This window comes from Pangasianodon hypophthalmus, chromosome 29 (assembly GCF_027358585.1).
Source record: "Pangasianodon hypophthalmus isolate fPanHyp1 chromosome 29, fPanHyp1.pri, whole genome shotgun sequence".
In the NCBI taxonomy this organism is placed as follows: Eukaryota; Metazoa; Chordata; class Actinopteri; order Siluriformes; family Pangasiidae; genus Pangasianodon; species Pangasianodon hypophthalmus.
In genome coordinates this window covers 9,178,957-9,192,286 of record NC_069738.1, presented here as the reverse complement: position 1 = coordinate 9,192,286, position 13,330 = coordinate 9,178,957, and the positions used below count along the sequence as shown (strand labels likewise).

General features: G+C 36.6%; 1 protein-coding gene across 10 annotated transcripts in view; it reads left to right on the top strand.

Moving 5' to 3' along the window:
• The window catches only part of adgrb2 (adhesion G protein-coupled receptor B2), a 394,590-nt gene that overhangs the window by 309,845 nt on the left and 71,415 nt on the right, over positions 1-13,330 (top strand). For all 10 annotated transcript variants that reach the window (XM_053231516.1, XM_053231523.1, XM_053231522.1 and 7 more), the window contains 2 exons: positions 4,228-4,297; positions 8,286-8,352. In XM_053231516.1, the coding sequence (XP_053087491.1) occupies positions 4,228-4,297; positions 8,286-8,352 (137 nt within the window). The remainder of the gene's footprint in view (positions 1-4,227; positions 4,298-8,285; positions 8,353-13,330) is intronic.

The following is a 13,330-nucleotide window of genomic DNA, read 5'->3' as shown; positions in this document are numbered from 1 at the left end:
GTTTCTGAAATACTCAAACCAGCCCAACTGCTACTGAGATCTGAGATGTTTTCCCCATTCTGATGTTTGAAGTGAACATTAACTGCCTTATGATTGGTTGATTAGATAAATGTATGAAGGGCCCACGAGTGTAAAGTATGTATTATAAACTCAACTTTATATTTATACTGAAATGAATTGAACACTGCCTAAACTGACGTGACATCTATTACTAAGCAGTGAACAGAACCCAGGGGTAAAATATGATATTTTTAGTGCAACCACCTCACACTAAGGACAAATTAGACACCTCTGAACACAGCACTGTGACTGCATCTATCTATGTTTTCCTTTGGATGAGTGATGCAGCACAGTACGACATGAAACTTCTGCTCTATTCAACCTCATGCCGTTCCCCAATCTGGCTTCCTCCATTTGTTTCAGCACAACAGACTGATGTGCCACAATATGGTGTGTCGCTTCTGCTTAGCATTGCTGCTGTATAACAAGTTACAGATGTCACAACAGAGATAAAAATTCATATGATAGCATCAGAAGTGTGTATATCTCAGGAGATATCTAAGCAATTACATCCATACTTAGATGTGTTCCGATGCTTATTGAGCTATTCTGCTATTTATAATCCACCAACCCAAAGAGAATCTGAGCAGATACGTTGACAGTGATTTACACTATAGCAGCTCCTAGACAACTAAAAACATGGAAGATTCATTCTGAAAAAACGTTCTTTATCTTCAAATGATGCATGTTGCAAACTCATTCTTTTCCCAATTAAGAACATTTTATTGCTTTGTTGACCTTTACAACATTTACGCCTTTAATTTGCTGCATTATATAAACTGGAGGTAGCTAAAAGCACACATACTCACTCTCTCTCTCTCACACACACACACACACAAACGCGCACACATTTCTAAGTACTGAAAAAGTTCCCTGAATCATGGACGATCAATTAAAATTTATTTAATAGTTGTAATACCCTCAGCTTAAATTGGCTGTAGCTTTGAATGATAGAATTGCATTAACATATCTCATCAAATTGTCTCTAAATAGGCTTTTAAAAATGAAGCTATAGTTCTTCTGTCAAATTTGTCAAAATGAAGTATGGTAATTTACTCTGTTTATTGTATGTGTCAGTCTCAGGGAGCCGTTACTATTGAAGTCATTACAAAAGCCCCATATAATTAAGTCCCAGGCCACTTGGTAAACCTGGTCACTGTTTTCCTGTTTCTTGCATTCTTCTTTCATTTTCCTCCATACTTTCCATGTGAGTTTTTCTAATTGCGCTCAAATTGCGGAGTTAATCAGAGCATTGTTAATTACATGAATATTTCAGAGACATGCTCATTAAGTGTGAACACAGCGCACCAGACAAAGCGAGAGCATAATTGATAGGTGCAATTACCACATGGCTAAAGCAGCCCTTCCCAACTGCGATGGCAAACATTAGAGATGCAGCAGAAGGAGGGACTCCATCCAAAGTATTGCACGGATACACACCAAGATGGAAAAATAGACAAACTCGAAGCCACTGAGGAAGATGTAACCATTTGTACAATGTATGTATACCTGTAGATTAGATGTATATGATTTTTATAATTTATTATTATCTCTATGCCAAATCATAAAAATGTTTTAAAAAAAAAAAGGTTATTGAGCTGGGGAGAAAAAAAGACACTTTATAATATGATGTTCCTGAGCCGCTGAGTTGCCCTGACAATCCTGTAAGAGTGCTATAATGGGTGTTGGGTCAGAATTGATGAAAAATTTGTACTATGCCAGCTCAGATAAGCCAAGCGTCATCACACTCCAACTTTAGGCATGAAAGAAGTCCACTCCATGCTGACAGGCAGGAGTGTATCTTAAATTTATTGCTCGGTGTATTATTCTGCTAACATTATCAGGCTCGTTTAACAGCCTAGAGACCAAAAGATTACAACAAAGCAAAGAATAAATTTTACCCTTTTACCTGGTACTCAAAAACACCGGAGTGTTTTTTATTCCCATAATGCTTCTGTCATACTTAGGAAATTTAATTATATTCTCATGGTTGCTAATAGCTGCATTCCAAAGTGTAAGTACTGTAATATATAGTTTGTCAGTACATCATTGGTGTCATTACTATTTAAGTATACTACTTAGCGTGCATTAATTATTTAGCACAGCACAACCATTTTGCAAAATGTCCGCAGCATTTTTCTGCCATAAGCGCAGTGACATGCACACGCATAGAAGCTAAAAACAATCAGTATTTCTTGACTCATACACGCATTTGATGAATCCTAATTTTATTGTGCATGCAAGACTTTTAAATGTTATTCATAAGAAAGTATTTAGAACTTTTTTGCACGATGTCGATGAATGAGAGCTCTGGATTTTATCACAGCAGTTGTGTTATTGAGTTTATATTATTCAATGGTAGACTGGTATTTTACATTTTTCTGCATCTGTGTTGTTTACCAATAAATGAACCTGCTCGGTGGGTAGATAAGGAAACCTAAAGCTGACTCCAGGAGTGGATGCATACTCAAAAACAAACATTTGACATTGAGAGTTATAAAGCTGCGCTGATGAATATTTCTGTGCGCTTAAATATTGTATATTAGGTGTGTAATGTAATGCTGCTATCTCTATCTGTAGATGTTCTCCAAATATCTGTGTCTGTATCTTTATTTGAACAGGAAAGGTTGGTGTTGTTGTTGTAGTACACACTACTATGTCCGTGAACAAAAAGAAAAAAAAAAAAATGGCCTGCTGGATAACTTTTTAATTTATTCATTTTTCATTATTTTCCACAATACAAGATATATATAAAATGAATTATAGTACCTGTATGATTTTCATTTGATAATTAATGAAGAACAGTGAAAAACATGCACAATGAATGTACAAGTACATATTTTTCGATTCGTTATTTTTTTGAAGATCCCAGCAGAGATTTGCTTATCTGTTCACAGCGTGCACTATACTGAATGGTGGCTCTGCTGGGAAGTGACGAGGGGAACATTTTAAAAAAGGGAAAAAAATTATCTGAAATCATATTTGCACAAGCGTGACATGAAGCGAGCACAGAGGGCCGAGAGCCCCAAGAAATAATCAGGACAATGGCACAAAACAGCGCAAATGGAATTACAGCAGCAGAGAAGAGTAAAATTCCCTGCCATTGATGAAAATAAAAGACATGCACTCAATCCACAGCCAGTGGACTCACATCTCACATGGGAGATCAACGCTAGGAGAAATCCACTGGTCAAACTTGGGTCTGGAGCTCCACCACAACCATCATCCAACTGGACATTTGAAGATTGGAAAAATGTTGCCTAGTCTTTTTCCAATCTTCAGCCATCTGGTTTCGGTTAGCCTTTGCCCACTGTAGCCTCAGATTCCTGTTTATGGCTGACAGGAGTGGATCCAGATGTGGTTTTCTGCTGCTGTATGCCATCCTGCTCAATGTTCGACAATCTGAGCTGCTTTTCTGCTCACCAAAGTAAAGAGTAGTTATATGAGTTACCACAGACTTCCTGTCAGCTTGGACCGTTCTGGCCGTTCTTCTCGGACCTCTCTCATCAGCAAGGCATTTCCGCCCGCATACAGTAACTGTTGCTCACTGGATTATTATTTATTATTATTATTATTATTGATTATTTTTGTCATTCACACCATTTTGTGTAAACTCTAGCATAGGTGTTTACTTCATTTTTGTGGATGTGAGTAAACACCTATGTCTGTACACCATGCATTGTTGAACGACTTAATGAAATGTGTTATTCCAGGTGAATGTTTATGACCCAATCCATATTAAGTGGCATAGAATTGTGAGGGTAAAATAAAATATAGGCGCATCTGAAAGTGCTCTTGTTAAATACATGAAGATTGAAGCACATAACAGTGCCACTGGTGTAGTTCAGCATTTAAACACAGCTGCACAGTGTGTGAGTGCCTAAAGCAGAATACTTAAAAAGGCTTAACAAAACTCATCATAGTCTAGTGGCTCTCAAAAAGAAAAGATGGAGTTAAATTTCTTATATTGGAGTTATATTTCTTAAAAAAAAACGAATAGAAGAAAAGAAGAAGCTGTCCTGATGGCTGTCTGTTGCTGTGAGCAAAGATATTAGGCCACCTCATTTCCCTGTGGTTTGTTCTGTCTTATAACAATATTAGCCTTTCATTTCTTTCATAAATTTTCCTCTTTTCCTCTTTTTGTCTCCTTTATGTCTTCTCTCACAGGTCTGCCAGCCCTGGTTGTTGCTGTATCTGTAGGATTTACCAGAGCTAGGGGCTACGGCACACCAAACTAGTGAGTATCATTATCACTCACTTCAGAGCTTCTGATATAACACTGAAATATGAAATATATATCCTCACTGTTGTCATTTTGACATGAAAGTGAGGTGAAATAAGTGTTAAATATGACTTGTCTCTGTCACAGCACCTTCAGGAGGCTTGAAAAACATGGAAAAGGATCTAATATGTATTTAGATATAAATGTATTCATAATAGATAGATATAAAGATAAGTGATTCTACACTCCTGGGCAAAAAAGGTCCAAAATGCCAAAATATGTAGATATAATAATAAAATAATAGCGTTTAATGGTCTTAACAACAAATCATTGGTCAGAAAATTAGCAAGAATGAAACAAATGCACTCCTGAGAGCTCCTGTGCCACCATTTGCTCGTTTACTTTTGCTGCAGTGAACTGTTTGTTCCGGAAAAAGCTAGAAAGAGGGAAATTCACTTATATAGTCTTCTTGTGCGCAAAGGTAAAATCATGATAATGATTGAAATGTTTGATGTAAAATTCAAACTAACACATGTTTAGGTGTACAAAATTTTCCAAAAATATCTTCTTTTTTTTTTTTCTTAAAAGATTATTATTAGTCATTATTTGGTTATCTGCCGCACCTGATGCAGCCCATCAATGGCCTGATAACAAGCTCATAAATGGAGCCAGGACTATTTAATTCTTGCTAATTTCCTGACCAGTGATTTGTTTTTAAGACCATTAAAAGCTTAATATTTTGCCATTTTTGGCTTGGCCCATTTTTTTGCCCAGGAGTGAACAATCAGGGTGCCACTTAGCCCTTGTAACTTCACAATTTCCCATTTTTAGGTGGTTTTATTTACTAACAATGGGCTTCATTTATCAGTCTTTTTTTGGTAAAGTTGTGTGTAAAAGTTTGTGTAAACCAAACCAAACTAAACATTTCATCCAATTTTACAAACGTTTCGGAAACGCTAATTTTATTCCTACTTGCATGTGTATGTTGATGAATGCCAAACACCTGTAAATTATCAAGTGCATGCACGGCACAGCTGATTTGCATGTAGTGACGCTCACAAAACTCCATGAACGTTCAAGTGCATAGACACGAACGGACGATTGATGAAACGAACATGAAACGATTGATCAGGATAAAGCCTGAAAAAGAGAAATGAAAATTATTTTGACTCAAAACTATGCTAATAAAAATATTTAATGCTATATAATATTAATAATAATAAGTGAGCACTAAATCTCTTGTCAGCTGAGGTGTTTGTTTACGGCTTATGGCTATGCGCAGACAGACCGGCCCGTCCTCCGTTTATACAGCGCCACTTCTTTTATCATAATTGAATTATTAGTTTTATTTGACTTAATTTATGGGTTTTTGTTGGCTTGCTTTCTTCATTTTTCATATTCCTTAATGCAAATAATCTAAAAATTGTTTTATATTATATTATCTTGTTTTCACAAAATTTTCTCAAGGGTATTTTAAGTCTCTGATCTACTGAACTAGCATGAGGATATGTTTTTAATAAAGACTCCAAAGCCCTTCTGTAAGTCACCCTGGTTAAGGGCATCTGCTAAATGCTGTAAACATAAAAAAAAAAAAAAAAAAAGCAATTTAGCCTCGGCAGTATATTACAGATATGAACATGCAGTAATTCTTGCAAACTATATGATTTGTAGTCAATCAAGTTGAGGTTTACATTAGACTTCTTAAATTTACACACACTCAGGAGCACGAGTAGGTTATGAACATTTTTTCCGGATTTAAGGAATTTTCATGTGTACCAAATTTCTTGTGTAAACACTCATACTAACAATTTAAGCATAAATTCGTTCATCTCCAGCTTGATCAATGGGGCTCATTGGCTGCTTTTTGCTCTTAAATAAATAACAGGGTTGAGATTTTTAGCATAGAATTAGCAAATACACAAAATGTGGTTCACTAGCATTAATGCTAATGACATGATGATGTTAATGATATTCTAATGATTTCCTTAAATTTTCCTTCAAGTGACCTCGCTAAGTAACATCACATTATTATTGAATATAAAGAAAAAAATGAGAGAAGTTACTTTTCTTCTTCCCATGATCTTCAAAAAATTTGAATGAAGAAGTTGAACATATGACTTGTGGAATATTCCAAATATTTCATAAGGTTGAGTGAGTGATGTGGGACACGAATAAAATATTCATTTTTCATAACTTCATGCTTGAAAAGAGTTAAAATGGATTCTCACATGTTTTTTAATAAAAAAAAAGATTTTTTGAGTATTTTAATGATTTTATTTCAAGGAAAGGTATGGTTGTAGTGGGCTAATTTATGATAGTTATTTATCTATGCACAAAGGTTGTTGTGAAGGACAATACAGGAGTTTAAAATTTCTTTTCACTTTACTTTATATACATATCTGTAAATGTAAGATCAGCATTACACAAAATGCATGCCAATCATGGAGTCTTTCGGATAGATGGATAGGCTTGCGCACACACAAAAAAGTAAATGATGCAGAGTACTGTGAATATTTCATCTGCCAGACTCGGAGAGAAGGGGTGGGAAGGATGTGGAATTGAGCGATGGAGAATAAAACCCTGATAATGAACTGTGTGGGGGTTCCATTCTCAGCAAGAAGAGTAGGAGGGAGAATCAAACTGCAGACAGAACAAAATTCATTTTTTTTTTTCACTCTTCGTCTGTCTTTAATTTTTTTCCTCCTTCACCCTTTGGCTCTGCCTAAAATTGCATGAATACTTTGCTGAGATTATGACTGAACGCTATTCAAATCATTGACATGATATGAATCTGTTTAACCCTTAGGAGCTGGTGAATGCAATTTTTGCTCTTGTTCTGACTCCATTTATTTGCTTACATTATATAACTTGGTAATTTATCTCTATTTGTAGTGAATATAAAGAATTTAAATCAGGACTATATACAGATGTTTCAGAAGGAAGGAAGGTTTTTCCAATTCAGCACATTGAAGAAAAGCTGTGACTTTAAGTTTTCCGACAATTCTTCAGGGCAGCATTTTTTGATAACATGAGAAGCTGCATTTTTTTAGGTTATCAACATAACAAGATAGAAAAAGCTATCTGGCTGTTGAGAGAACATTTATATGTGAATATTTCTGTATGAAAATGTTCTGTTATAATGTACATTATTGAACTTGTTATGTAGATGTTCCCCAACATTGGGCCTCATTTATCGATACAACATTGTTCACAGGAGCATTTACACACGGAATGTGGCATTCAATATAATCAGGAAATCCATAAATCTAGAAATCCGGAAATGAACATATAAGGAGACTCACTAACCTTGATTTGCATAATTGATATCGGTTACGGAATTTTATATAGAGATTACGCAAGCTTAAAATCACTTATTTATTTGAATTTTGCACATGAATTTAATGAAAACTGTGAAAGACATTACATTTAATGACTTGAAAATAGCAAACCAAAACAATGAAGTCAATTGAAGACAAATAAGTCTAGCCATTCAATTAGGACAAATGAAATGGCACCCTGTAGAAAGGCGGTAAAGTTAGTGCGTGTCTAGCCGACTCGCTGCAGTAGCTGAGCTGCATTACTGGAAGATTTAGCACGCAACTCTCTTTCCAGTTGGTATTGAATCTTTGCCTCTTCTTTATTGTTTTGTACCTGCTTTTTATGCTGCCTCTTGGCCAGGTCGTCATTGTAAATGAGAACTAGTTCTCAATTGACTTACCTGGTTAAATAAAGGTTATTATTATTATTATAATAAACTTTAATCATATGTAAAGTATGAAATGTTCAGCCTAAGCTGGTGAGAGTATCACACTCAACTCATTTCAAACAGATGGGATTATACAGTATCTATCGATCTATCTATCGATCTGTATATTTTGCTGGCTAATACGTGATTACTATGATATTAGAAAATTAAAACAAGGTTTATAAGGATTAATTGTAGATATAACTGGAGATATCATGGAGTCTTTGACATGAAATGCTTCTTTTTTCCCCTCTTTAGCTGCTGGTTGTCTCTGGAAGGAGGTCTGCTCTATGCGTTTGTTGGTCCTGCAGCCGTCATTGTTTTGGTATGTGTCACACTCCAGACTTCTGATTTCATTCCCTCATAAAGCCTCTTTTGCGTCTTTGATGTCCTACAGTATAAACAACACTAAGAACCTAGGGAAAACTACACTAATGAAATTAGTGTTGTGCACATTTGATTTCATTAATGTAGCATGTTTTAAATGCTTCAGTAAACTTTGAGGAGCTCTGAATGTCTGGGTTTGTGTGAGTGTGTGTGTGTGTGTTTGTGTGTGCATATACATTATCTCTGGTCTGGCCTCAGGTGTGTTTAGAATGAGTTTTGAGCGAGCTGTTTCCATTATATTTCATGGTCAGATGCGATTTGCGTTGTTTGTCTGTTTCTTCATGGTCAGATGTGATTTGCGTTGTTTGTCCACGTCTCGGTGGTGTTGTGACTCAAACAAACTGCAGGAAATGAGATTTGGGCATCTGGAGATGCTGCCTCCCTCATCCTCAGGGAGGCAAAATCTAATTAATGGAAAAATAATTAGTCTAGCTTTCAGCAAAGAGCAGAACAGTGCGATTGTCTCTCAGCGAGTACTTTAACATGATCAGAATTTGAAAGCCAAGGGACTTGGTGAACCTGCTGTTGTTTGGGTCACTTGCGATGCCCACGCTGTAGCAGCGCACTCCGATTCAGAACAGCACTTAAGAGCTGTCAGACTCTAGATTCTAGCGCAGATACACTATGTGCATGTTCAAAGTGCTGTAAGACTGTCATGCAGATTTGCAGCTTGCCTCTAAGAAGCCAGAGAAACATGTGTGAAGAATGTGCGGATAAAAAAGTATACTTTTACTGTGCTACTTTTAGCTCCAAGGTGTATCAACAGATCATTTCAGTGTGCCTGAAATAGAAATATGAAGTTCTTCTCAACTATACAAAAAAAAACACTTAGATGTTAAAAACATCTAAAGTTTTTCTTATGTCTACTAACTTGGTAACTATCAAATGTCTTTTTTAGGTAAAGTGTCCTGTAATACTGGTCAAAAACAAATTATTAAATAGATATATACAAAAGAATTTTTAAATGACTTTTTTAATTAGACAACTTTTCGACAGACTTTAATAGGGATGAGAATTAATGACTCGTTTAATGAGAGTAATTAATGACTTTGTGACTATGTGCACATTTTGAGGACATGGTGTTATTTTTGCTGCAAATATGAAAATTATTGATGGCTACACAGACCTCATGCTCAGAAAGAGTGATTTTTCAAACACCTATTTATTGTACTCAAATACTGATTATACATATTGCCTGATATGTCACACTATTGTGAATTTTTTGTGAGAAATACAAAAAAAAAAATTGGAGCTCCAAATCAAAAGGTGCTCTTGGCGTCCCTTCACTTTCTTGCTCTGGTTCTGGCCTCTGTTGCTGGAATGTCCCATAAAAAGGTCTTAATTTTATCCATGTTTAGATGGATAAATGTGTTTGTGCTTTACTTACACCTTGTCCGATTTGCATTAGGCTTAAAGGAAGTAACTGGAAGAGTAGAGCAGATTTATATATACAATTGTGTATCATCTCTGTAACAACAACAATAATAAAAAGATCAACTAATATAGTATATATTATATAATAGAGTATACATCAAAAAGGGAGAATATAGGCATATTTAGAACAGAATGGGTCCAACTGGGCCATGTGGTACTCAACACAATACTCTTTTAGAAGAATGTGGCTTCATATAACACCCTAAAGATTTGTCTGTGCAAGTGTTTAATTTTTTATGTAGAACCCCATGACAAAGAAAGCTAGAACTCTTAACCCAAAGTGCTTGAAGTCTGCTTTTCTCTAAGAGTATACAGAATATAATAGCCTCCTAAGCCTCCTACTGAGACATTCAGTTCTTTTAAAGACGTATTTGTGGATCCAATTCAGTTTTCGAGTCCAGCAGTATTCTGTAATACTTTCACTAATTCAGTCTTAAAGCATCCAACAGTACTCATTAAGATTGGAATCAACTCAATCTTAGACTCCAGAAGTACTCTGTATTACTAGCACATCAGCTCAGTTTTAGAGAATCTAACAGTACTCTGTAATACTTTCACCAACTCAGTCTTAAAGCATCCAACAGTCCTCTTTAAGACTGGAACCAACTCAATCTTAGACTCCAGAAGTACTCTGTAATACTACTGCACCAACTCAGTCTTAGAGAATCCAACAGTCCTCTTTAAGACTGGAACCAACTCAATCTTAGACTCCAGAAGTACTCTGTAATACTACTGCACCAACTCAGTCTTAGAGAATCCAACAGTCCTCTTTAAGACTGGAACCAACTCAATCTTAGACTCCAGAAGTACTCTGTATTACTAGCACATCAGCTCAGTTTTAGAGAATCTAACAGTACTCTGTAATACTTTCACCAACTCAGTCTTAAAGCATCCAACAGTCCTCTTTAAGACTGGAACCAACTCAATCTTAGACTCCAGAAGTACTCTGTAATACTAGCGTACAACTCAGTCTTAGAGAATCCAACAGTACTCTGTAAGACTGGAACCAACTCAATTTTAGAGGATCCAACAATGGTCTGTAATTCAGGAACCGACTCAGTCTCAGAGTATGCAGTAGCACTCTTCAACCAACTCAGTCTTAGAGAGCCCAAGAGTACTCAGGAATACTGGAAACAACTCCGTCTTAGAGCATCCAAAAGTATTCTGTATTATGGGCAATAACTCATGCTTTATACCAGAACCAGGTCAGACTTATAGAGTCCAATGGTACACTGTAAGCCTGGAACCAACTCAGACTTAGAGAGTCCAGTAGTACTCTGCACTACTGGCGCTAGCTCAGTCCAAGAGACTCCATCGGTACTCTGTAATACTGGAACTAATTCAATCCATAAAATACCCTGTAATACTGGATCCAGCTCAGCCTTAGAGAGCCCAACAGTACTCTTTAATACAGGAACCAGCTCAGCCTTAGAGAGTAGTAGTAGTAGCATTTTATTTATAAATGCCTTTCAGGGTACCCAAGGACACTGTACATATATAATATAATAGAGAGACCAGCAGTATACTGTACTGGAAGCAACTCAGTCTTAGAAGGTTCAACAGCACTCTGTAGTACTGGATCCAGCTCAGATTCAGTCCAATAGGTTACCGACTGTGCATACATATGTGTGCCCTAAGCACCAGTGCTAAGATCCTTGCACTTGTGTTATTGATCACAAAAATAGTGTCTGGTGTGCATTCTTCTTTAAAGTCTCTTACTAAACTTTACTGCAGTAAACATCCTGTTTTTCTTACCGGTGTAGCCGGGTTTGTTGTGTCTAGTGACCATCTGCTATACTCTGCTAATTGCATTGTCATTCCTTCTTTCCCAAAGGACCAGAAGAGACAGCCTAAACATTTAAGACAGTAAGGAAGAGAAAAAAGAGAACGATAGAGAGCACAGGATAGGATGATTAGCATTACTTTGCGATCCATCTGCTAAAGTCCAGAACAATCAGCCAGGGTCAGGATTCATGAGTTAAACGTCAGGGATTACAACACTGCTTTATTCTCCCTCTCCACTAATTCTGCTAGCAACGTGTAGATACGAGTATCCGAAGGCAACTCTCGATTAGCCTGCCTATTATAGACAACTAGCACAGCATGAAGCACTTGACAAGGTGTGAATGGAAGCTGGTGTCCTGGAACCACAGACAGATTTACTGGCACATTATTTACGACAGACAGGGACCCCAGGAAAGCATTCGCCCATGCTGTGGGTAAACACAGAGAGATGACTTAAGATATTGTATAAATTAGCACATTACTATAATACCCATTATCACTCAGTCTTAAAGTCAGCTTAGAGATTAAACAAAATTAGTAGGTAATCTAATGAGCAAAAATTTTATACAAATTTGCTCATGATAATAGCTACTTTCTTACACCATGCAACGTGTAAATTGATACAAAATTGTAATTGTGAGACCAAGGTAGTCTTAAATGAAAGTAAAGGGGGCAAGCATACCTTTTTTTTTTTTTTAACATAGGCAGTTGTCAAGTCTAGCTGCTTTCATTTTGAGAGCCAGTTCCTGCCAGCTCATTTTATTCACACCACAGGCAAAGCGCCCACTATTATCAACTGCAGTGATAATACAGCAATCAGTCAATCCGGAATATTTTTTTCTCACTGTGGTGATTTAGCCATCAGTGAAGATTCATGCTGGCTCCAAGCTGTTAGAACGTCTTCTCCATCACATATTCAGGTTTCATTTGTTCCTGTGTACTATGTGTACTATAAGATACGAATTCTGTTTGTCAGTTCTACTAATAAATGCTAATACTGGTAATTTAAGTTCCATGAAAGAATATTATTATATAAAAAGGATTTCCAGCATTTTTAAATCCAGTCTTAATCCAGGAACAATCATTTTGACTCATTTTCCTTTAATTCACTTATAATGGTTGTCTGGAAGCAGTTGGTAAATTGCAGGATGTCATGTCAAACTTGTCTTATACTTGGTTATTTATGACCCATGCAAGTATAGTGCTGACGAACCTCCTTCCTCTGAACAAGTAGTGTTATCTTTGAAAGGCTGGATTATATAAATTTATAGCTTGAGTGACCAATTCTTTTGACTAAAGAATTTCTGAAAGTTCACTCATCTTCAGTAACCATTTTATTGGGTCATGTTGGAACTGGTCATGGCCAATCCCAGGATCACCTGGCACCAGGCACTCAAGCGTTTGCACGTTCATTCAAACCTTAGAGAAGCTCATTTACCTAGCATGTTTTTGGGAGGTGATAGGAAACCAGAGAACCCAGAGGAACCCCACGTGGACATGCTGAGAATATGCAAAACTCCACACAGACAGTAACCTGAGTAATCATGATCAGACTGGGGGACCCTGGAGCTGTGAGATGGCAAAGCTGCCCACTATGTCACCATCCTACCCATGCTTGAAAGTGATTTGCAAAAATATGGGTTTACTGACAGAATTCGAAAATGTTTTGACTCAACATTTCTGTTCGTTTCTCAGTA